We start from the raw sequence: 26,686 nt of genomic DNA on the forward strand, positions 1-26,686 counted from the left end.
CTTGGTCATTGGATGAAAGTAGATCGATGGCTATGATTAAGGAGGGGTTTTATGGGTGAGAAAAGGTTTGGGCTAAAAGAGATTGGGAAGAATGGGCCTTTGTCTTACTGGGCCACTAAAATTCGAAATGAGCTCCCAATTGGCCCAAACTTAATTCTTTCTTATTGAACAAAAATAAAAATAAAAATAAAAATACTATCAAAATATACTAATTAATAAGAATAAACTATTAAAGTAATCTATATATTAAAATAAAAATATTTTTGGTATTTTTTAAGTGTTATAAATATTATAAAATACTAATAAGCTTATATATATATATATATATATATATATATATATATATATATATATATAATAAGAAAAGAAACATTATAAAACTATTTTTGTGTTTTTAAACTTATGTTTTAAAATTAAAACTAAAAGTTGACTGAAATCCTATTAAAATAGAAATAAATAAATATTTTTAAAATACTACTTTTAAAAGTTGCGCGGGTCAAAAATTACGTGCTTACATTCAATAAATAAAGTTCAGTTCATGTGCGTTATATATCATGCTTCTTACCTCTTGATTGAGTTATCTTATCGGGTAAACCAATAACCGAACCGATAATGATCGATAATCGATTAACCGATAAATGATAACCGATATCTTATCGGTTCGTTTATCGGTTTACCGTATTTGTAAACCGATAACTGATACGCTAAACCGATAATATTCATAACCGAACTGAACCGATTGATGCCCACCTCTAAGTGAAATTGCAGCTATTGTTGTCAGAGGATGTTGTTATGGTTAAGCGACTTATGTGGTGAATGGTGTGATTTCAGCGGAGGAGCATGGTCATGTTGGGTGCAGTGTGTAAGGATTTATATGGTGCTTATATGTTGGAATCAGGTCTTGTAGAGAAGTTTGGAGGTTGGAATTTGGTTCTAAGGCTTATTGACTAAATAAAAGGGAGGATATTCAGTCTGGCTCGAGCTAATGTGCTTACATGGGTTGTAGCTGCTCGGGTAGGTGCACGAGGTGTTAGACAGTGATTTTGGACAACTCCGGAGCAGTTCTTGGCACGTTCGAGGACGAACGTATGTTTAAATGAGGGAGAATGTAACGACCCGATCAGTCGTTTTGAGCTCTAGCACGTCATTTGGAAGTTTAATGCCTTCTTTAGCTTCACTTCATGTGTTATGGCTTGTACGTGTAGTCGGAATTGAATTTCGAGAAGTTTAGAGTTGATTCAGATGGAAAATTCTTATTTCGGAAGCTTTAAGTTGGAAGAATTGACTAAGGTTTGACTTTTGAGTAAACAACCTCGGAATCGGGATTTGAAGGTTTCAATAGGTTTGTATGATGATTTCGCACTTGGGCGTATGTTTGGGTTGAGTATCGGGTGGTCCGGGAGCATTTCAGCGCTTATTGTAGAAAGTTGGCATTTTTGAAAGTTTTAGAATTTTAGAAGTTTGGTTTGAAGTGGATTTTGAATTTATCAATGTCTGTTTGGTGTTCCGAGCCTAGGAATAGGTTTGTATCATGATTTGTGACTTGCAAGCAAAGTTTGGCGTCATTCCAGAATGTTTTGATATGGTTCGGACGCGTTCATCAAAGTTTGGAAGTTTGAAAGTTTAAAGAAAGATTTCAAACATCGATTCGTAGTTTCGATATTGTTTGGCATGATTTGAGGCCTCGACTAAGTTCGTAATATTTTTTGGGACGCGTTGGTATATTTGGTCAAGGTCCCAGGGGCCGCGGGTGGATTCCGGATGGTTAACGGATTGGATTTTCAACTTGAGGAAAAGCTGGAAAATTCTGGTTGCAACCGCTTCTGCGGAAGCTTCATCGCAGAAGAGAGGCAGTGAATCGCAGAAGCGACTGAAAATGAACTGGGCAGAGGTCACAGGTGCAAAGCAATTCCCACACTTGCATGATCGCATACGCGACCACTGGAGTGCAGGAGCGGACAGAGGCAGCTGGGCATGGCTTCGCAGAAACGATTGTTTTGTCGCAGAAGTGACATCGCAGATGCGAAATGCCTTCCGCAGGTACGATGGGATGCTAGCCAGGGACATCAGCATGAGTGAGTTTTGTTTCACAAAAGTGAGACTGCAGGTGCGCAAACTATGTACGTAGATGTGAAGCAGCAATGGGCAGAATTGTTTTAAGACGGGTCCTTGCTCATTTTTCACTCCATTTCTTCATAGGAGCCGACTTTGAGAGCAATTTTGGAGCACCATTTTCATCATCAACTGAGAGGTAAGCGATTTCTTCACATTGCAAGTTAATTACACGGATTCTATAAGGATTTGACATGGAAATTTATGGAAAATTGTGGGATTTTGAAGAAAACCTAGAATTTGATATTTTTTTGATTTTAAGCACGTAATTGGACATGGAATTGAGAATACATCATATATTTGAGTTCGTAGTGTTATAGGTAAAGTTTATCTTCAAATATTTTCAGGATCCGGGCACGTGGGCCTGAGGGTTGATTTTATTGACTTTTTTAGCGAAGTTGGAAATTTTTCGGAAGTGATTATTATGAATATTAGAGTATATTTTCATTGGTTTGCACATTGTTTGACTAGTTTTGGATCGACGGGCATATGTTTGAGGTGTTAGAGAGGCTTTGGAGCCGGTTATGGAACTTCGGGTCGAGGTAAGTCTCCTGCCTAACATTGTGAGGGAAAAACTACCCCTAGGTGATGTATTTGATATGTGCTACTTGTTGCGGGGGCTACGTACGCACGAGGTGACGAGAGTCCGTGCGTAGATAAATTCATGTTATTATCCGGGTAGACTTAGGTTCACACCATGCTATAATTATACTATAGGAGTTATATTTGCTCGTTTAATTCCTTTATTTTGTATTAATACTTGAGACTAGGCTTCATGATTAGCCGCAAAATAATTGTACTCCTCTTACGAATTTCTCCCGCGCTATGTGTTTTCATCAAAAAGCTTTACTTAAAATTCATAACTCACACATTTATTTGTGAGTGGGGTCAAGGACCCATTAAAGCTTCTTATTCTAATAGGATCGGGTCGCTCGCCTCTGTAGGATTATGTACCACACTCTCATGGGAGCGGGTTGTTCGCCTCGGCAGTATAATAGATGCATCTATGGTTCGTGCCGTTCGACCCTCGCGAGTGCACACATTATGATGGGATCGGATCGTACGCCTCGGCATTTCTATAAAATACTCTTATGGAATTGTGCGTAATATTTGACAAGAAGCCAGTGTATCTTTGAATTTTCCTGATTTGAACTGTGACAACCTATCTGGTGAGGTCCATTATATATATACTCCGATTGAGGAAGTAACTGCTAACTGAGAGCTTGAGTTTATTGTTGAGAGGAGGATTGTACCACGTATTTAAACTTGTTATATTGTTTGGTTATTCTGCCTCACATCTGTTTACTTCCTACTGCATTTAATTTATTGGACCACTTGTAAGTGTTGATGTCGACCTCTCATCACTACTTCTCTGGGGCTAGGCTAGATACTTACTAGGTACACGTTGATTTACGTACCCATGCTGCACTTGCTACACTTATTGTGCAGGTACACATATGCCTGGTGGTCTTTTGGGCGCAGAGGCGTGGCTATTGCGGGGACTTTACCGTGAGCTGCATTCCATGTTACGATCCACAGCATACAGAGTCTCCATTAGCGTTATTTATATTTTCCTATCTAACTTGTATTCCAGAAATATGTTGTTTTTTATTATATTTCCTAGTTGATGCTCATGCACTTATGACACCGGGTTTTGGGGGATTCTATTGGATGTTTGCTATGGTAGTTCACGTAACTATTATTATTTTATCCTGTAAATTCTATTTCATACTATTTAATTAATGAAAATTATGATTTAAAAGTAATAAAAAAATGAGTAATTAAGTTGATCAATCACTGTTGGCTTGCCTGACGGCGGCGTTAGGCACCATCACGACCTTTAGTGAATTTTCGGTCGTGACAACACTCTTATGTTATTGCCATATCCTTGTGCACGTTATTGGTGAGTTGTGATCCTATATTTTCATGTGACTTTGGATATTGTTGTTTTGTGATATTGTATCACATGTGGACATGTTGTGCAGGTTGATTGTCGTTGTGTGGAGTATAAGGGTGGCTAGATGCGCATGTGGAGATATAAGGGTGAAAAATTATTGTGATGTGCATACGGCGACATAAGGGTGGCTATATGTGCATGTGGCGACATAAGGGAGGCATTCCATTGATTATGTGCATGCGATGACACAAGGGTGGCTTTGTTGTTGATATTATGTGTCATTTCAGGGTGTTCTTTTGATGTGATTCATGTATTGGAAGGAGGTTGATATTTTGATCACATACTTGTTTCTTAAATGTTCCCATCTTGAGTTTTATGAGTAGTTGTTGATTTTTGACATGCTATTACCTGCCACACTCTTATTTGATATTTTGTTGGCAAAGACGGATTATTCTAAATTGTGGTGTTGTGACACGCTCTGCGAGATTGTTGATATTTGTCCCTGTTATGCATTCTGTTGTCAATTTTATTTTGATATCTTGTGTAGGTTATTTGACTAGTGAGTATCATGATTTGAACCTCGTCATTACTCCACCGAAGTTAGTCTTGATACTTACTAGGTACCGACTTTGGTGTACCCATACTATGCTTCTGCATATTGTTTGTGTAAATTCATGTACTTCGGATTGAGCTGATATTTAGAAGGTGTGCTAGAGCTTTTTGGAGGCTTTAAGGTATTGTTGTTTCATTCTCATGCCTCAGAGTCACCCTCTTTAATTTACTTTTAATTGTTTATGTATTTCAATCAGTATTGTGCTCTTCGAGACTCGTTATATATTTCATGTAGAGCTTATGACTTAGTATTATCGGGTATTAGAAAATTGTTCATTGTACCATGCTGGCATCATTATCATATTTCGCATTACTTTGTTAATATTTAAGTTCTTACATTTTGTTTGACATCGTATGTGATAGGTTTTCTTATTCTTAGAGACTAGGTGTCATTATGACCCTTATGACGGGATTTTGGGTCGTGAGATTAAGTAATATCAAACTCATGGCCATTTGGGCTACACTAACATATGCATAATGTCAAAAACTCAAACGTTTAATCTAATAATATTATCCATCTTTTGAGAGACAAATCAAACTAAGAAAATCATATTCATTGATTAAACAGTTTGTACCAAATTAATTCCCCATGGGCCTAAACTAAAAGACGGTTTATACAACCTGCCAACTGCCACATTCATCCAAAAAACGAAAAACAAAATATCACCAAAATAAACTGGTATTAAAAGGGACTATGCTGGGACTACACGAGGGAATAGATTGAGCTAAGGATAGGACTACGGACAGGGCTAAGGACTAGGTCTATTTGCTAGAGGAGTAGGGGATACAAGCTTTAATAGTCAATCAAGACTAGTAGAATCCTCCTAATCTTTTATCATCTTCTCCATCAGCTCCTTATTTTCTCCTTCAAAAAGGCATTTTCCATAATCGACTTCTTAATTTTCTTCTTGGCCTCCTTAAATTCACTAATCAACTAGGTTATTAGACTGTTGCTCTTGGTACCCAATTTCATGTCCTGAAGATCACACTCCGTCAGTGTAGCTTGGTTAAATATGTCCTTCTTGGTCCCTTTCTTACCTTCTCCAACTGGGATCCTAAAGTGAACAAACACTTGTGTAAGCTAGAATTCATATGGAAATGCATGCCTTCCCTAAGATGGAGTTGCTACCCTAGTCATGTACTTGATTATGATTGTAGGGAGGTTTAGTCAAATGCTTTTGTCAAGCACCTCCATCAATTCCATGTCTAAGGCAGTGACCTTATTCCTTTTTTCAACCCTCGGTATGATATTGATGGTAGGTTAGAAACCCGTATTTTAGCTGTAGTATTGCACTCTAATTATTACATTTTACGTGTGTTTGAGCTTAATTGATAGTAAATTATACTTATTACGTGTTTTATGCCTTGTAGGAAATGATTCTGAGCTATTTAGGTAATTTGGAGTGAAATCGAACAAGTTGGAGCTTTGATGTCTCAGTAGAAGCCCAAGAAATTAAGTCGAGATCACGTTCGGGGGTCTAGGACCAAGTACTGATATCAAAAAGTGAACACATGAATTTACTCTAAGAAAAAGCCACTACCGCGCTACATGGGACGCGGCACAGTAGTGCAAAAGTGGTCTGGCAAGTAAAGTGCAAGCTCTCTGGATTTCCACACTAGCGCGTCGCCGCGGCGCGACTGTGCAAAATTGTCAGAGTGATTTCCAAGTTCGGCTGGGAAAGGGTAGTTTCGTCCAGGCTTGTTTCTACATGGTATAAATACAACAAAAATACGATTTTGAAGGGACTTTTGACCTACGGGATATTGGAGAACCAACCAAGGCAAGAAGACTCACGAATTCATCAATATTACAACCTGCAATCGGTGCAATACGGGAGTTTGTATTGAATCATTAGAATTGATGTTGTCTTTGTTCTTCAACTTATTTGAGATGTATTACTCCATTGTTATGGAGTAATTTCCTTTAGGGTATTGACAGATACGATGTTTCGATAAATTGAGTAGGGATTAGATTCTTGATAATTGTTAGAATTAATTGATGGAGCTTTAATTTGCATTTTGAGTTATTTATTGTTTTGCTTAATCGAAAGAGGCGTTTGATATTGAATTTCTTCACATATTATGCTCTAGTTTAAATTCGTGATTCAAATAGGTGATCAAAAGAGCCTCTTGAATTGTTAATCGAACTACAAAATAGGAAAATATTCGTGAGAAGCTACCCTTTAGATCATAATCATCATTTGATTGTTGCAGTTGTTTACCGTGCTTCAATTGGATTAATTACTAAATTATTATTTAATCGAAAGAGGAACATTAACTTCAAGTGCAATCTCATTATCTGTTGAATTCGTGAGAATCAACCGTATTATAGAGTGAATTAACTCAAGAATTGGACTCCGAGTCAGTTATCTTTCACTATCAGTCAAATACTCTTATCCCTCTCATTGATAATTCTTTGTTGCTCATCTGCTGTCTTTTGTGATCTATTGTTATTTGCTTAATATTTAGTAGTTAACCGTAGTAACAGTCATCAAATCAAGTGTAAATTTTCCTGGATAGTAATTAACTGGAGATTATTCAAACACTGTTTAAATCCAATCTCTAATTAAACTATACTATCTTTGACTAGCGAGCAATAATTTTGTGTTGTGGTTTGCACGCATCAAATTTTGGCATCGCTGCCGAGGATTGGCAATCAATAGTCTTTAAAATAGTTTTTCGTACTAATTCGGGAACCAATTTTTACTTTAGTTATTCACGTTTCTTTCTTATGTGCAGGATACATGTTTGATTTCTCTTGTGTATGACTCGATCTTCTTCAAAGGAAGTGATACCCTACAAACCGGAGTTGGAGAAACACATGCGACAACTGAGAAAAGAAAGAGAAGTAACAGAAAATTTCTTGGGTCAAACTTCAACTCAAGATAACATGGCAGACAAAGAGAGCGATGGAGTAGACTTAGTTGCACGAGAGGCAGCACAACAAGAAGCAGCCCGGAGAATTGCTGATGAGACCGTCAACGATGACAGGCGTTAAAGATTCAATCTAAACCGACCCATGATTGAAGACCAGTTCGAGAATGCAGCACCAAGCCTGGAAGATCATTGGGTGATTATGCTACGCTAGTATATAATCAAGGATTGTCAAGTGTCAGACCCCCACCCATTGCAGCAAACAACTTCGAATTGAAGCAAGGCTTGCTTTATCCAAAACAATTGCACTTTCAGAGGGAAGGTGAACGAAGATCCTAATACTCACTTGATGGACTTTGAAGATATCATGAACACCTTCCTATACAATGGAGTATCAAAGGATACAGTCTACTTAATGGAATTCCCCTTTTCATTGAAAGATGACGCGAAGCAATGGCTTCACAGCTAACCCGTAGGTTCTATCAGGATATGGGAAGATATGACCAAGAAGTTTCTTGACAAGTACTTCTCAGCTGCAAAAACAGGGAAGTTCAAAAGGGAAATCCACAATTTTTTTTCCAGAAGGAGACAAATGGTTTTTGAAGCTTGGGAATGATTCAAGGAGATAGTCAGAAAGTGTCAGCACAATGGAATTGATTTTGGATGCAACTCCAGGATTTTTGGGATGGACTGACATCGTCCTCGTGACGAACTCTGAATACTTCTTGTGGAGGTCCACTAATGAAGAAAATGTTAGAGGAGGTTGTCTTAATCCTTGATGAATTATCTGAGGATACAAATCAGTGGCCGGCTAAGAGTAATGACAGAAGAAAATCAGTTGGGGTTCACTAGGTGGACTCTAACACATCCATGCAAGCCCAGCTAGACAACATGGCCAAAGAGATAAAAAGGCTGACATTGGCCAAGGTACAAAATGAGCCGCAAACAGCATGTGATTTTTGTGGATTGGGACACCGTACACATAAGTGTCAAGCATCAGCTGAGGAAGTCAAAGCTTTGGGGAACTTTAATAGAGGAAACTACCAAGATGGGAACAACTATAATGTTATGGGTCAAAGACATCCAGGTTTTTCATGGAGTTCACCTGGTGGGAGCTTGTATTTATGACAGCAAAATAATCTCAGACCCCAGGGTCAAGGACCACAGGTTTTCAGAACCAGCAGAGGCAGCAATACCAGCCACAACAGTCAAATCAGTCTAGTATGGAAGATCTTATGAAGGCATTCATCAACAAATCAGATGAAACATTTGAGACTCAGGACACAACCATCTGAGAGTAGGGCACATCCATTCGAGAGCAAGGCACAGCTATCCGGAATTTAGAAAGACAATTGGGACAGATTGTAAATTTGTTATCTTAGAGGGCTCCTGGGTCTTTGCCCTCTGATACTGAAAAGAACCCAAAGAAACCATCAATGTTGTATCTCTAAGAAGTGGCAAAATATTGGCTAATCCAGTGGTAAAAGCTAGACCCGAGGTGGTGAACAAGCAGGCAGAGACACCAACAGAGGAAAAAAGGTGAAGAGCAGAAAGGCCAGAGTAGTGGGGTACAAAAGGAGATTGAAGAAAGTAGACATGCCAACTCTACCATTCCCTCAAAATATGAAGCGGGAGAAACTTGACAAACGTTTTGGGAAATTCTTAGAGATGCTTAAGCAACTTTATGTGAATATTCCATTCACAGAGTTACTCACTCAGACGTCGGCCTATGCAAAGTTCTTGAAGGAAATCCTATCTAGCAAGAGAAAATTAGAGGAAACAATAGTGGTCAAACTAAATTTCCACTGCAGTGACATATTGCAAAATAAAATTACCCAAAAGTGTGGGGACCCAGGAAGCTTCACCATACCATGCTCGTTGGGGACTGAAAAATTCGACAAGGCCCTCTGTGATTCTGGTGCGTCTATAAATCTAATGCCTCTGTCTGTATTCAGGAAACTAGAATGTGAGCTTGTAGTGATGACATCAATACCAGTGTCCCTACAACTAGCTGACCAAACCACCATTCTACCTGAGGGAATCATTGAGGATATTCTAGTGTGCGGGGACAAGTTTGTGTTCCCCGTAGACTTTATTGTGGTGGATATGGAGGTGAACAAGGAGGTAACTATAATTCTAGGGTGGCCATTCTTATGTACAGGTAGAGCTATCCTTGATATCTATGAAGGGCACCTTATGATCAAAGTGGGCAACGAAAAACTGGTGTTCCAGATGAAGAGGATGATGAAATACCCCAGTGACGAGGCATCCGCCTACTAATGTTTCAAGTTGGATGTTGTTGGAGAATTGGCTGAAAAATACAAGTTTGACAAGCTTGTGAGGGATACTCTAGAAAGGTGTATTACTCAGTCTAGCACTGTGGATGATGAAGATTCTTAAATAAAGAAAGAGGTTGAAGCTCTTTAAACGGAGGATCAAGTGGTTGATGAGGAAGAACTAAAAGAGGAGGCTTCTAAGCCTAATGTGGAATTGAAAGTCCTCCCCACTCACTTAAAATATACTTTTCTTGAAACTAATAATTTTTCTATGATTATTTCTGCTGACTTGATAGGTGTACAGGAGCAAAAGTTGGTGGAGTTGCTGAAAAAACACAAGAAGGCCATTGGCTGGAGTATAGTTGATATTCAAGAAATCAGTCCAGCCATTTGCATGCACAAAATTCTGTTGGAAGAAAATAGCAAGCCAGTGGTGCAGCCCTAATGCAAGCTGAACAAAAATTTGGATGAGGTAGTGCACAAGGAGTTCATCAAATTACTAGATGCGGGAGTGATTTTTCCCATCTCTGATAACCAGTGGATTAGTCCAGTACAAGTTGTACCTAAGAAGGGGGCATGACAGTGGTGAAAATGAAGATAATGAATTGATCACCACAAGAATAATCATTGGGTGGAGAATGTGCATTGATTATAGAAGGTTGAATGATGCAACAAGGAAGGACCACTTCCCACTCCCCGTCATTGATCAAATGCTCGGGAAAGTGGCTGGACATGGATGTTACTGCTTCTTGGATGGGTATTCAGGCTACAATCAGATACCCATTACCCCATAAGATGTAGAGAAGACCACATTCACTTGCACGTCAGGTATATTTCCTTACATGAGGATGCCGTTTGGTTTGTGTAATGCACCTGCCACTTTTCAGAGGTGCATGGTGTCTATATTCTCTTATTTAAATGGGAAGTGTCTAGAAGTATTCATGGATGATTTCACCCTCTTTCATGATGACTTTGAGGACTGCTTGAAGAATTTAGAGCTCGTGAACGTTTTAAAGCCACGCACCTGGTTCTTAACTGGGAGAAGTGTCACTTCATGGTGAAAGAGGGAATTGTGTTGAGACACAAAGTAACTGCACATGGAATTGAAGTTGACAAAGCTAAGGTGAATGTAATTGCTAGGCTTCCTCCACCAACTTCTGTGAAGAGCATAAGGACTTTCTTGGGACATGCTGGGTTCTATAGGTGGTTCATCAAAAACTTCTCCAGCATTACCAAATCGTTGATTGCTAGTGAAAGATATCAAGTTTGTTTTCAATGTGGAGTGCCTACGAGCATTCGAATTGATAAAGGAAAATCTTGTAAGTGCTCCTATTATGGTGACACCTGATTGGAGCCAGCCATTTGAGATAATGTGTGATGCCAGTGATATAGTTGTGGGGGTAGTTCTGGGGCAAAGAAAAGATAAAATGTTTAAGCCCATTTACTATGTCAGCAGGACGTTGAATTATGCTCAAGTCAACTATGCCACTACTGAGAAAGAGTTCTTTGCTGTGGTCTTTGCTTTTGACAAGTTTAGATCATACCTGGTGGGGAGCAAAGTGATTATACACACGGATCACTCAGCCTTGAAATATTTGTTGAGTAAGAAGAAGTCCAAACCGCGTGTGATACAGTGGGTGTTGTTGCTCCAAAAGTTTGACTTGGAGATCAAATACAGGAAGGGCATAGAAAATCAAGTCACTGATCATCTATCTCCACTTGAGAGACCTCCGATTAAAACATTTGATGTAAGGGAGGAGTTCCCTGATAAGCAGATTTTTTCTATTGTTGCGGTCTCCGAAAGGCTGCCTTGGTATTCTGATGTAGCCAACTTTTTGGCAAGTGGATGATTGCCATGTGACCTCTCTCGTGATCAAATAAGGAAGCTTCAAGGTGAGCTAAAAAGTTATTTTTGGAATGACCCTTTCTTGTTTAAACTGTGTGCAGATGGTGTGATTGGAAGGTGTGTGCCTGAAGGAGAGATGGCAAGCATTCTTTCTCATGACCATGATGGAGCAGCTGGAAGACACTATGATGTAAATCACACTGCAGCAAAGGTCATGGAAGTCGGTTTCTATTGTCCTACTTTGTACAAAGACACACGGGCATATGTAGATGCATGTGACAAGTGTCAAACGGCAGGTAACATTAGCAAGCGGGATGAGATGCCACTAAACTCTATTTTAGTATGTGAAATTTTTGTCGTTTGGGGCATTGACTTCATGGGTCTGTTCCCATCGTCTATTCATATAAGTATATCCTAGTATCCGTGGACTACGTCTCTAAATGGGTCGAAGCAATCCCTACTAGGACCAATGATGCTCGAGTGGTGTGTGAGTTCCTATGGAAGAACATCTTTACCCGCTTTAGGACACCTCGAATGATTATCAATGACTGTGGGTCGCACTTTGTGAACAAACAGTTGGCTGCATTATTATCTAAGTATGGGGTCACATACAAAAAAGGAACAACGTACCATGCCCAAACTAGTGGGCAAGTTAAAGTGGCTAACCATGAACTTAAACGAATTCTTGAAAAGACGGTTAGTGCTTCTCGTAAGGATTGATCTACAAAGTTAGATAAAGCTCTATGGGCATATAGAACTGCATTCAAAACAACCATAGGGACTTCACCATTCAAATTAGTATATGAAAATCGTGTCATCTACCTGTTGAGATAAAACATAAAGTTTATTGGACAATTAAGATGCTTAATCTTTCTCTTAGTCCTGCAGGTAAACACAGGTTGGCGCAGATGAATGAATTGGAGGAGTTTAGACTGGACGCGTATGAAAATGTGCAAATCTTTAAAGAAAAGACAAATAGGTGGCATGATCGTCTGATTAAGCCAAAGGAGTTTCATAAAGGGGACAGAGTCTTACTATACAATAGTAGACTTAGGTTGTTCCCCGAAAAATTCAAATCAAGATGGATAGATCTGTATGTGGTGAAACACGTCTCACCGTATGGTACCATTAAAATACAAGATGAAGAAGAGAATGAAAGTTTTAAGGTGAATAGGCAATCCTCCAGCATCGTGATCAAATGAGCTTAAGTGGCAGAGTCAAGCTAATAACTATAACTCAGAACTACTTCTAACCCTCTTTATTGATTTTGTAGACTAGTTATATAATGGTAGTTTAGGAGTTTTGGTAATTGTTTTGACAGGTATGAGCATGAATCGAACACAAAATAAGTACAAAATAGAGTCGGGGTGCGACCTGTAGGCTAAAAAAGTGAAAACAAAATTAGGACTCTAAGAAAAGTGGCCTACCGCATCACATGAAGCCGTGTGGGTGCCGTGCTTGGTCAAACGAGAAAAATCTATTAGAGATGGCTCTATGGAAAACCCATACTACCGCGCCGCGCCCAGTGCCGTGGTAATGTAAGAATTTAGGCCCCTAATTTAAAAAAGAACATTAATCTGATTTTGCAAAAAAACAGGACAGACTACCCCACCCCACCCACCCCATCCCACCCATTATTTCTCTACTTTCCACCATATCTCTCATTCTCTCTCAAACCTCTCCTCTCTAACTCACCCCCAAATCCCCCATTATTCTTCTTCTTCTTCTTCTTCTTCTTCTTCTTCTTCTTCAGAGCTCTTCACCTCTAATTATCCCACTTCCATCACTCATCAAGGTAAGTTTTCTTTTCTTCTCTCTTCTCTTTTAGTAGTAATTAAGGTAGCTTAGTTCATATCTCTAACCCTAGGTAGTTTTTCAAATTTTTTTTTTGGTTAATATTCATCTCTTGGCCAAAATTCTTACATAAACTTGTGGGATTTTCATTGTTCTTATAATTGTGGGTGATTGTTGGTGTATTTTAACTGTGTTGGAATTAATTTATGTTGAAGATTGGTAGGGGTGCCCAAGTGGCCGAAAATTGGTGATGTTTTGTGTAAAATTGTTCATGTTGTGATATTGGGAAGATGTGGTGATGTTGTGGTTATGGTGAGTGGTGTTTGTGATGTGGTTATATGATGATTCTAACCCACTTTGAATTGAAATAAGAAGGTGAAAGGTATGCCCACAATGTATTTGTTGAAATGCCTTAGTATCATAAAATTGTGTGGTGTTGCTAATTTTGAAGGGAAGTGCTTTGTGGGATGTGATGTTAGATGATAAGTGTGGGGTGGTAGGTTTGTTCGTATATTGTGAAACTTTAATTTGTTAGCCTCGAGTGCTTATTGATTGACCACCCCATACTAATGTGTTGCTAGGTGCTAAATGGGGTGTCTGATTCATGTTATGTTCTTGTGTAGTGATGTATTATATCTTAATTTTGTTAGTAGTGAATTAGACTAACTTATTTTTCTTCTTTTCTTAATTACTAGTTTAGCTTCTTAATTTTGTCTTGTACACTAATGTATTCCGTGGTTATGTTGTTGTAATGTTATATTAGTGGTCGGGTGGGTTCTGGATTACACGTGGTGTGCTTTCAGTGGGGTAGTCTGAGTCCCCGATATACATTGTACTTGTGAACATGCTAATAACATAAGTGTGGGGTGGTTACCCCGTTCGGTCTTGTTTTTTATGTTCAGTGTTGTGGCTAATGTTGTTCGTTTTGTGCAGGTATAATGTCTTGTCATCCTAAGCAAATGTTCTAACACAGGTACCTTAGAGGTTGCCTCTAGTAGTCGTCGAGGAGGTAGGCAGGCACCTCCCCTCCCCCCCCTAGTGGAGGAGGAAGAGGAGCGCATTGATACTAATACGGATGTAGTACTAGGTTGCAAGTATGGCATTCGGGTTGTGCCAGCTCATACTAGGATATGGTACTGGACCTTTGTTCCGACGGTGAGTCCTGACCCGGATTTTGGCATTGATGATGGTAAGCTAGCCACGAAATTCACGAGGATTTAAAACAATACCAGATACATGGGTTTTGAAAGCTTGTTCTGTCCCGGTGAGTCGGTGAATGTGAACATGGTTAAGGCGTTTTATGCCAACTGGCAACCTGAAGCCAGTTTAGATGCAGTGTATGAAGTAGAGGTGCGAGGCAAGATGATTACATTTTCTTCTCGGGTAATAAATCAGATCATGGGATTCACAGAGAATTCGCATAAGTTGTTCTTGAGGTTGCTGCGTCAGCCCCCTATCCTGATATTAGACGCCAGCTATGTGGCGCAGAGTATCTTGCCACTTGAACGTGAGATGCTAATGAGTTCCACAAGGACATGAAGAAGTGTCATTTCCAACGTCCCGCCAAAGTCGCTCTCTGTTTGACTAATGCAAAGATCATGCCTACCCAGAACAACACTGATGTCTACCAGTTGAAGGTGTGTCTCATTTATGCTATCTTGACTCAGATGAAGTTTGATCTGGGTAAAATTATGCTTGAGCACATGTCTCGAGGTTGACCACTTGGGGCCCGCCGCCTATATTGTTCGAGTATAATCACGCGGCTTCTGAGGATCCACCATATAGAGGAGGAGTTCCATTATGATCGGGAGATTTCGATTTTGCGGCATCTTAAGCCTTTTGATGTCACAACTGTGACAGACCCCCTATTGTTATTGTTCCTTTAGATCAGAGATTTGTTCATGTTGAGGAGACATTGCAGTTGTTATTTGCTGATATGCACTTTTACGCTATTCGGGGGAAGGTTGACTTGGCAAAGCTGCATGAAGACCATCCACTCTCCGCGGTCATGCAACGGTGGTTGGGCTTAGCTGCTGGAGTACAGATGCCACCAGATAAGGACGCCAACTCTGTTCCCTCTGATGATGAAGACTACATGTGCACTTTTTAGGGTATTGTTGAGGAGTAGGCCACGGGCCTCAGGGAGTTACCTTTTCACTCTCGTTTTACTGTTTTGCATTGGGGACAATGCAATTTCTTACGTGTGGGGTTCTCCTATTTGATTGTATTTGTACTTGTTTTCTATTTCCCAGTTGATTTTGTTTGATTTGTTTCTTGCTTTCTTAGACAATATGGTCTGTAATCATAACTCGGAATTATCAGCCTTTAATAGTTAGTAATTAATTGTATAGTTTCGACTCTTCCCGACGATGGATTTTGTCGACTGGCTTCTTGAGGGATTTGAAGTCGAACGAGGAGAGAAACACAAAAAAAATCAAAACATTTGAAAATTCAAAAATATGTCTTTTATTTTTATTTTACTTTCTTAGGTAGTGTAATAATTTTCCCTTGATTTTCTTTGTGTCGCGGTTCTTTTTCAAGGGTTTTACTTGAACCGGGTGTAGTTAGTTTTTTTTTGTTTTATAGGAATAAAGAATTTTGAGTCATAGTGCTAATTTGAAGCAATTTTCCTTGACTGCATATGCCTTGAGAGTGGTGAGTGCCTTAGTTGTGACGCCTAGGCTCAGTTCTTGACTCTTAGATAAGTGCCTTAAATTGCTTGATTGTAACTCTGCTAAACTTCTTTGACTAGAGAGTTGGGAAAGATCCGATCATAAGTTAGAAATGTGCCAATATGTGAGTGAGGTTTTTGTTGATATTCTGTGCATTTTAGTGATGTCTAGAACTTTTTCCGTGTGTTTGCAAAGCAAAATAGTAGTCTTGTTCAGTCTAGGAAGTGATATAGGTATTTCTTTGTTGAGCCAATTATATGTATGTGACCCTCCTAATTGCTGTGCATCTTAGTTAATCCCTTTGAGCCTGTAGTCCTATTTTTTTTGACAATCACACTACAAGCCTTATCCCATTATTTAAATTGAATATTTGTTTGAACGAGTGATCTCTCTTGAGCACTAAAATTTGGTATGAGCTTGTTAAAAGCTACAAGGAGGTATGGTTGGATTTTGAGTGGAACTATAGAAAAGGAAAAAGATGCATTGTTGTGAGAGCCACTTGTAGGGAATTGAGAAAAAAAAAAGAGAAAATCAGAATATAGAAAAAGAAAAAAAAATGTTGGTGTTTGTATATATTATAAAAAAAATTAGTCCTTGCTAGTGGTAACTCTTGATTTGTCTGTGCTTAGAGAAATTGGGGGCTTGGTGTTAATATGAAGTGAGGGTTGGGACTTGGTTCAACACAAATGTGGGATTTAATGTGTTAATGTACGTATATTAAAGTGCTCAGGGAGGTGTAATCACTATATCCATATGTATCCTACTAGTACCGCAGCCTACATTACAACCAAAATTAAGTCCTACTTGATCCTTCACTGAATGAGCTCAAATCAGTAGAGTATTACACTACATGCAAGAATATGGTACGTCTTCTGTGGCGCATGAATTTTATTTCTGAGAGTGAGTAGATTCTTTATATCTTGAGTTCCTAATTGCTCTTGAACTTTATTGTGTGTGGAACTACTCTCTATTGCTTGTGTGAGGGCACATGACTTGTGAAGGTAAGGTAAAGTCTTTGACCTCTGTGTTAGAGTAAGTGAACAGGTTGTGAAAAAACCGTGTGGTACTTTTGAGTCGAGTCTTGAGGTTAGGATGTTATGATAGGGTGCTTAGTCAATTTTAAATATTCTTGGGATGAGGTGTTAGGGATGTTGTTTAATGAAAAGGTCGTCCCTAGGTAAAGTGCAGTTTGATTGCTCGAGGACGAGCAATAGTCTAAGTGTGAGGTGTTGATGGTAGGTTAGAAATTCGTATTTTAGCCGTAGTATTGCACTCTAATTAGTGCATTTTACGTGTGTTTGAGCTTAGTTGATAGTGAATTATACTTATTACGTATTTTATGTCTTGTAGGAAATGATTCTAAGCTGTTTAGGAAATTTGGAGCGAAATCGAACAAGTTAGAGCTTTGAAGTCTGAGTAGAAGCACAAGAAATTAAGACGGGATCACGTTCGAGGGTCGAGAACCAAGTCCAGATATCAAAAAGTGAACACATGAATTTACTCTAAGAAAAAGCTACTATCGCACCATATGGGGCGCCGCAGTGCAAAAGTGGTCTGAAAAGTAAAGTGAAAGCTCTTTGGATTTTCACACTAGCGCACCGCATGGGGCGGCGCGGGGTACGGTGCGGCTATGCAAAATTGTCAGAGTGATTTTCAAGCTCGGCTAGGAAAGGGTAGTTTTGTCCGGGCTTGTTTCTACATGGTATAAATACACCAAAAATACGATTTTGAAGGAATATTGACCTACAGGAGATTGGAGAACCAACCAAGGCAAGAAGACTCACGAATTCATCAATATTACAACCTGCAATCGGTGCAATACGGGAGTTTGAATCATTAGAATTGATGTTGTCTTTGTTCTTAAACTTATTTGAGATGTATTACTCATTGTTATAGAGTAATTTCCTTTAGGGTATTGACGGATACGGTGTTTCGATAACTTGAGTAGGGATTCGATTCTTGATAATTGTTAGAATTAATTGATGGAGCTTTAATTTGTATTGTGAGTTATTTATTATTTTGCTTAATCGAAAGAGGAGTTTGATATTGAATTTCATCACATCTTGTAGTCTAGTTTAAATTCGAGATTCAAATAGGTAATCAAACAAGTCTCTTGAATTGTTAATCGAACTAGAAAATAGGAAAATATTCGTGAGAAGTTACCCTTTAGATCATAATCATTATTTGATTGTTGCAGTTGTTTATCGTGCTTCAATTGAATTAATTACTGAATAAACGTTTAATCGAAAGAGTAATATTAACTTCAAGTGCAATCTGATTATCGGTTGAATTCGTGAGAATCAACTGTATTATAGAGTGAATTAACTCAGGAATTGGACCCTGAGTCAGTTATCTTTCACCTATCTAGTCAAATACCCTTATCCCTTTCATTGATAATTCTTTGTTTCTCATTCGCTATCTTTTGTGATCTATTGTTATTTGATTAATTTTTAGTAGTTAACTGTAGTAACAGTCATCAAATCAAGTTTTAATTTTCCTAGATAGTAATTAACTGGAGATTATTCGAACACTGTTTAAATTCAATCCCTATAAAGACGATAATTAAACTATACTATCTTTGACTAGCAAGCAATAATTTTGTGTTGTGCTTTACGCTCATCAGATACACTTGTTCACCGGCTCCTACAGAAGCTTGTGAATCAATTTTATTTCTCCCTTGTACACTTTCTCATTTGCTTTTTTTTTCTTGGAAGAACTTTTTGGTCGAATGACCGTACGTATGTCCCTCTTGGACCTTAATCCACTTTCATTTGACATAAGTGCCAAACCCGTTGGCTAGGACCTTCAAGATCTGTCCAATTCCATCAGCATTGAAAACCATCTCAATCCCCTTCATGGTGGTGCTTATGGTGTCATCCTCCAACAGTTGAAGGTTGGAGTAAAATACTCACACCTCTTTCTCATGCACCAACGGAAATAGACAGAGAAGCATATGCATGGCCTATGGGTCCACTGCTAGAAATCCAACTTTTCCATCAACTCTCTCATACCCACTTCTTTGATAATCTCGGGGTCAATCACTCTCCCTTTCAGCACATACAAGTCACTAAACCAGTTCTCTTTACCTACACGGGCAACTTTTTCTTCTATTTTTCTTCTCCATTTACAACCGATTCCTTACTGCTCTGGGTTAGATTCTACTTTTCTTTTTGGCTTCTTCTTCTTTTCTAGATGATTCATGATGAACCAACCTTTTTATTTCCCTTTCTCTTTAGAGGCACCTCCTCTTTTCCTCTTTATCATCAAGATTTATAGCCTCCACATCATACGGCTCATCCTTCAACCCAAACTCACTCTATTCTTTTCTCTCCTTTCTCTTCTTCTTGCTTGCTTAAGCAGCCTTTGTTAGAAGAGCTTGTCCCTTACTCCTCGTTGTAGGGAGTCCTTTTCTTTGAGGGTGGTATATTCTTGGCAATCATCTTGTTCTTCCTTCCAGAATACTTAACACCCCTTTTCACTGCTATTCTTTTATCACGTCTCAATCTTTCACTCAAAGTCAGATTATCGTCTCTTTTATCACTACTTTCTCCCTTAGCATGTTTGACACCTACAGAACTAGGTTATGTGCCAGCCTTTTCTCCTAGAACTTCATCACCAACACTGTCAGCATGTGCCCTCAACCTCTTTTTGCTTTTTTTCCTCACTTGTACGTTCTTCGTGCACTCTTTCATTATCAACAAAAGGGTCTGGTTGTAAACCACGGGCTTTTATGACATCACCAACACTCTCACCCTCCTCCTCTTACTCTCTCCATCATCACCCTCTTTTTTATTTCTCTGCCTTCCTCAACCACCACAATTTTCTTACTATCGGTGTTCACCCACGTACCATTCTCCTCAACATCAGTTTCTTTACTCCTTCCATCAACATCTTGTTCTAGAATAGGGTTAGGATTTGGGTTGATTTCGGTTTGGGGTTGGACAGGAGAAACATCATCAACAAGATTTTAGTGTTCAGGCTCAGAGAAAACGGATTGATTTTTTTTTTCTGGGTGTTCGACTTTGTGAGAATTTTAGAAACTTTGGGGGGTTTTCTTGCATTATCGGTCTAAGCTAAAAGATAAAGGGATTTGGGAGTGATTTGTGAGGGATAAGGCATGGGAGAGGTAGTTAAATAAGGGGGACATTATTTGACAGCTCTAAAGTGGATCATTCGGTCTAACCACAAAGATAAAGGGATTTGGGAGTAATTTGTGAGGGATTAGGCATGGGGAGGGAGTTAGATAATTTATTTGAAATATCTAAAGTGAATAAATTAGGAATTTAATGCCTAAGTAGGTTCTTAGTGGGAAAGAGATTTTCTCAAGATTTGAATTTAAAACTAGCATTTTTTAATACGCTTGGACTAGGCGATAGAGGCATGTAGTTAGTGGATTTAGGAACCTATACTTTTTCACGCGGTGACGACAGTTATGATTACTTCTTTATGACACGTATATGATCAAGGCACAAAAACATGGAGTAATGAAGATGATGTATATACCTAAAAACAATAACATCAACCCAGTAGTAATCCCACTAGTGGGGTCTGGGGAGGGTAGAGTGTATGCAGACCTTTCCCCTACCCGGGGGTAGAGAGGCTGTTTTCAGAAGACCCTCGGCTCAGAGAAAAAAGATTTGTAACAACACAGAAACCAGACAAATAGAATCAGCACCGTAAGAGATAGTAAATAAGTGAAAGGGCAATAAGTATGTCAATAATAAAATTGAAAAATAAATTATGGAAATAAAAATCGTGTGATGAACAACAACCGCTAGCAGACCCAAACCAAACACTATCAGACTAGCTGGAAAAATGCTCAACTACCCCTAACCTACAACTCTAATGCTCGACCTCCACACCTCCCTATCCATGGCCATGTCCTCGAAAATCTGAAGTTGCGCCATGTCTTGCCTGATCACCTCGCCCCAATACTTCTTAGGTCGCACTATACCTATTCTTGTACCTGTCAAAGTCAACCGTTCACACCTCCTAACCGGGGCCTCTAGGCTCCTCCTCTGCACGTGCCCGAACCATCTAAGCCTCGCTTCCTGCATCTTGACGTCCATGGGAGCCACACCCACTCTCTCCCGAATATCTTCATTCCTAATCTTATCCAGCCTAGTGAGCCCAAACATCCATCTCAACATCCTCATTTCGGCTACTTTCATCTTCTAGATATGAGAATTCTTGACTGGCCAACACTCAGCTCCATGCAACATGGCCGGTCTAACCACCGCTCTATAGAACTTACCTTTAATATTTAGGGGTACCTTCTTCGCACAGGACTCCAGACGCTAACCTCCATTTCATCCACCCCACCCCTATAAGGTGCGTGACATCCCTGTCGATCTCCCCGTTTTCTTGGATAATTGATCCTAGATACTTGAAACTCTCTCTCTTAGGGATGACTTGCGAGTCAAGCGTCACCTCCATGACCGCTTCCCCCGACCCCTCGCTGAACTGACACTCCAAATATTCTATCTTGGTCCTACTCAACTTGAAACCTTTAGACTCCAGGGCTTGCCTCCATACCTCCAGTCTCTTATTCACGCCGCCTTTCGTCTCATCAATCAGAACTATATCATCAGCGAATAACATACACCATGGCACCTCCCCTTGAATATGGTGTGTCAGTGCGTCCATCACCAGAGCAAATAAGAACGGGCTGAACGCAGATCCTTGGTGTAACCCCATAACCACCGAAAAAGGCTCTGAGTCCCCTCTCACAGTCCTTACCCAAGTCTTAGCTCCATCATACAATTCCTTTATTGCACTAATATAAGCTACTGGCACACATTTCACCTCCAGGCATCTCCAAAGAACGTCCCTAGGGACCTTGTCATACGCCTTCTCTAGATTAATAAATACCATGTGCAAATCCCTCTTCTTATCTCTGTACTGTTCCACCAACCTCCTGATAAGGTGGATAACTTCCATTGTAGAACGACCTGGCATGAACCCGAACTGGTTATCTGATATTGGCACCTCCCTCCTTACCTTCCCTTCCACCACCTTTTCCCCAAACTTTCATGGTATGACTTAGTAACTTAATACCCCTATAGTTGTTACAATTCTGGATATCCCCTTTGTTCTTGTACATCGGGATCATCATACTCCACCTCCACTCATCTGGCATCCTCTTCGTCCTGAATAATATTAAACAGCTCAGTCAGCCACTCCAAACCTGCTCTACCCACATACCTCTAAAATTCCACTGGAATCTCGTCTGGTCCAGTCGCTTTGCCCTGGCTCATCTTACGCATTGCTCCCACGACCTCCTCCATATCAATACGCCCACAGTACCTAAAGTCTTGGTGACTCTCGGAGTGCCCCAATTCCCCTAACTCGATGTTTCTGTCTCCCTCTTCATTCAGAAGTCTATGAAAATACGACTGCCATCTCTGCTTAATTTGGGCTTCTTCCATAAATGCACGACCTTCCTCATCTTTGATACACCTCACTTGCTCCAGATCACGAGCCTTCCTCTCTCTCGCTTTGGCCAGTCAAAATAACTTCTTGTCCCTACCTTTACCCCCCCCCAATTCCTCATACAGCTGCCCAAACGCAGTCGTCTTAGCCTCTGTGACCGCTACTTTTGCCTCCCTCCTAGCTTCCTTATACCTTTCTCTATTCGCTCTCATCTTCTCCTCATTGGTGCTCTCCACTAACTTAAGGTAAGCCGCTTTCTTTGCTTCCACTTTACTCTGGACCACGTCATTCCACCACCAGTCGCCTGGATGCCCACCTCAGTATCCCTTCGGGACCCCTAATACCTCTCTCACCGCCTCCCTTATGCAATCTACTGTCGCCGTCCACTTACCGCTAGCATCTCCACTACTCTTCCAGGCTCCCATCATCGCCAACTTCCCTTCCAACTCCAGCGTAGTATCCTTAGTCAAGGCTCCCCACCTGATCCTTGGTTGACCCCGTACAAACCTCTTCTTCCTCTTTATCAAGATACCGATGTCCATCACCAAGAGTCTAAGCTGTGTCGCGAGGTTCTCACTCGGGATCACCTTACAATCCTCGCACATCCCCTTATCACACCTCCTGAGGAGAAGATAATCAATCTGAGTCTTAGCCACCATACTCCGGAAAGTAATCAAATGCTCCTCCTTCTTCGGAAAAATAGAGTTCACGATCACCAACTCAAAAGCTCTAGCAAAATCCAACAGTGAAGTGCCTCCTCCGTTCTTAACCCAACAGCCGAAGCCACCATGTACCTCACCATAGCCACTAGCAGAAGACCCAATATGCCCATTGAAATCCCATCCTATAAATAACTTCTACGTAGGCGGAGTACCCCGCACCACCTCATCCAACTCCTCCCAAAATTGCCTTTTAACCTCCTCATCCAAGCCCACTTGCGGCGCGTAAGTGCTAATGACATTCAGAGTGATTAGTCCAACTACTAACTTAATCGCCATCAATCTATCACTCACACGCCTAACCTCTACCACTGACTCTCTAAGATCCCTATCCACCAAAATACCCACTCCGTTCTTGCCCTCCACGCCTCCGGAGTACCACAACTTATACCCGTCGGCATTCTTCGCCTTCGATCCTACCCACCTAGTCTCCTGAACACAAGCTATATTTACCTTTCTTTTCTGGAGAATCTTCGCCAGCTCTATAGACTTACCCGTCAATGTCCCTATATTCCACGATCCAATTCTTAATCTATAGGCACCATTATTCCTCTTACCCCCTATAGGCCCCGTCCCACCCCCGACCCTTTCCCCAATCCCTACCCCGCCACCCGCCCTCCCCGAGGACATGACCCTACATTACCATTACAAACCACAGCCATTATACCTACGGAAGTCTATGTAAAAAATGGGAATATAGGCCCACTACTAAATTGACTGAACTAAGACAGGAGAGAGAGAGAGAGAGAGAAACAAGAGGCGGGAGGTACCAATTCCTGCAAATATAACCTGGACTTTCGACTTGGTCTACTCCAGATGTTGTAGAACCCGATGTTTTGTCCTTGTTCCTTCCAACTGACCTGCTTTGCTGCTTTTGCGCGTGCGCCTGTCTCCCGTCACCAAACAGCCACAAAATGGTACCTGTAGCACTCACAACATACCATGGAATGAAGAAACATAGATGATGGTAGGGCTGTCACCCTCACCACAGGTGGCCCAATTAAACTCGAAGCAGAGACGCAGCGGATAAAGAAAGGTATAAAGAAGAGAAGACAAAAGGAACGGCGTCATCGTGGGGTGGTCGCTGGACTGCTCATCGTTCTCCGAAAATCTGCTGTTGTGTTAAAAATGGGGGGAGAAGAGGAAAGGGGAAGAAAGAGAGGGGGTGGGGGAGTGAGAATAGAGGTGGAGGAAAGAGAGGGGTGTGGGGCGAGGGGAGTGTGGGAGGGATTACCTGGACTGCCCGTCACGCCGGAGCCGGCGCTGAAGTAACGGTCGTAAACAGTGACTGAGTAAGAGAGACGAGACAGTGGTAACGGTCAAGACAATATTTATCGCTATAAAAAACAAACAAGTTGGGTAGAAATCTTTTCCTTGCTTTCATCAGAATGAGAGAGAGAAAAGAAGATGCAGCCATTGTCCCATAAACACCTTCGTTGTTATATCATCTGCTGTAAAAAAAAAATCGAAACATTAAATCTTCATATACCTAATAACAAAGGACCAATTTATCTGATTATTTTCTCAATCGACTAAATGTCCTCTAGGAATAGCGATAACATTATTAGACCTCATCTAAGCAACTTGGCCATGCCATGCATACTTATAAGGATGGGTTAGATATTTTTTACACTTAAACATACTAAACACTTTAATTTAAAATATAGGCAATAATTGAGGGGGTTAGAGATGTCACTAGTTTAACCTGATCAAACCTAGCTCCAGTAGGTTTCTTTCATAGTGATCCTTACTTAAAGCTTTAGTAAAGATATCCGCTATCTGCTCTTCAGTCTCGATAATTCCATTGAGATATGACCTTTTCTCATATTGTCTCTTAAACATTATTATCTCAAATTAATATAATTTGTCTTCTTCTGATGAACCCGGTTCTTTACCATTATTCATAATATTTGTATTATTATAGTATATTAAACCTATTATATCGTTACACTGTAATCTTCTAACTGCTATTTGATCCACAATAGTTAAGTACAACATGATGCAGCAGCAATATACTTAGCTTTTGCAGTTGACAAGACTACAGAATTCTACTTCTTTGGAGCCCAATATATATAACATGAATCAAGAAATTGAGACATCCCAAATGTGTTTTTCCTATCAATCAGATACTCAACATAATCAGTATCTGCATATCCCACCAAGTGAAATATACAACCGGACGAATACTAGAGGACCAGATCCTAAGTACCTTTCAGATACGTCAAGATTCTTTTCTTTTAGGGGAGACTCCTTGATATTTGATTGGAACCAAGAACATAGTACAATACCAAATACAATGTCCGATCTTCTTGTAGTTAGATGCAATAAATAGTCAATCATACCCTTATAAAACTTTTCATCAATAGGAGAATTTGTATCATCCATATCCAATCGGGTAGTAGTGGCTATAAGAGTATCACGTGTCTTTACATTGTCCATCAATAAGAGAACCTGTCTGAACCATATCATCATCCTATTTGCAATCCAAGGAAGAAGTTCATCAAAAATCACATGCACACTCTCTTCAATACATAAGGTTCTTTTATTGTAAACTTTATAAGCTTTACTATGCGGGATGTATCTATGAAAGACACTCTCATGACTTATAGCATCAAACTTTCCTAGAGCATTTCTACCATTATTATGCATAAAATACTTACTATCAAAGGCTCTTAGGTGAGTTATATTGGGTTTTCAATCCTTAAGTTATTCAATGGCAGTCTTCTCGAGTAATGGCCTAATCATACACCTATTAATTTTATAGCAAGTAGTGTTCACAACTTCATCCCAAAAAGTCTTAGAAAGACCACAAGCAATTAACAAGGTTTTTGCCATATTTTCTAAAGTCCTATTTTTCTTTCAAAAATACCATTTTCTCGTAGAGTCCTAGGTGCATAGAAATTGTGATCAATGTTATGACTCATACAATACTCAAGAAACATAGTATTTTCAAATTCAGTATCATGATCAGGTCTAATGCTAGCCACAAGACTATCCATTTTTCTTTGCAATTTCGTGGCAAATGCCACAAACAATTCATAATATCTCATATTTAGATGCAAGAAATAAGTTCCAAGTGAACCTTGAATAGTCATCAATAATAAAAAATATATTCCTCTTTCCACCTCTACTTTGAACTTTTACGGGTCCACAACAAATTTATATGCAATAGTTCCAGAAGTCGAGAAGTGCTTACCACTTTCTTTGACTTGAAAGATAATTTAATATATTTACCTTTGGCCCAAACTAAAGTTGTCTAACGGGACGGGCCGTCCCGTCCCGGCCCACTTAATTCTAAATGGGATGGGCTCATGTTAAACGGGATACGGGATGGGATGGGATGGCCATTTCGTCCTGTTTCATCCCGTTTTATCCTGTCCGTCCCATCCCGTCCCGCCTGTCCCGCATCTTTTATTTTTTTGAATTATAGCCGTTGGGCAACCTTTGTCCAA

At 40.0% G+C, this 26,686-nt stretch overlaps 1 protein-coding gene across 1 annotated transcript; it reads right to left on the reverse strand.

Annotated features, from left to right (window-relative positions):
* Positions 1-22,054: 22,054 nt before the first annotated feature.
* Positions 22,055-25,076, reverse strand: LOC138908948 (uncharacterized). The gene is made up of 6 exons (XM_070199770.1): positions 24,950-25,076; positions 24,095-24,155; positions 23,425-23,868; positions 22,907-23,322; positions 22,639-22,819; positions 22,055-22,232 (listed from the first exon to the last, which is right to left on the reverse strand). Exons 1-6 carry the CDS (start codon positions 25,074-25,076, stop codon positions 22,055-22,057), a joined length of 1,407 nt encoding a protein of 468 aa, XP_070055871.1.
* Between the last annotated feature and the right edge of the window lie 1,610 nt (positions 25,077-26,686).

The sequence above is a fragment of the Nicotiana tomentosiformis genome, chromosome 1, assembly GCF_000390325.3.
Source record: "Nicotiana tomentosiformis chromosome 1, ASM39032v3, whole genome shotgun sequence".
Taxonomy (NCBI): Eukaryota; Viridiplantae; Streptophyta; class Magnoliopsida; order Solanales; family Solanaceae; genus Nicotiana; species Nicotiana tomentosiformis.

Excerpts from the sequence above, each read along its gene's own strand:
- LOC138908948 (XM_070199770.1), bottom strand. The coding sequence starts at position 25,076 with ATGTTTAAGAGACAATATGAGAAAAGGTCATATCTCAATGGAATTATC. Across the intron at positions 23,323-23,424 it reads TTGGATGAGGAGGTTAAAAG|TGGCTATGGTGAGGTACATG; the intron begins GCAATTTTGGGA and ends GTCTTCTGCTAG. Across the intron at positions 22,233-22,638 it reads ACGACTGCGTTTGGGCAGCT|GACGAAGAGGATGCCAGATG; the intron begins GTATGAGGAATT and ends AATATTATTCAG.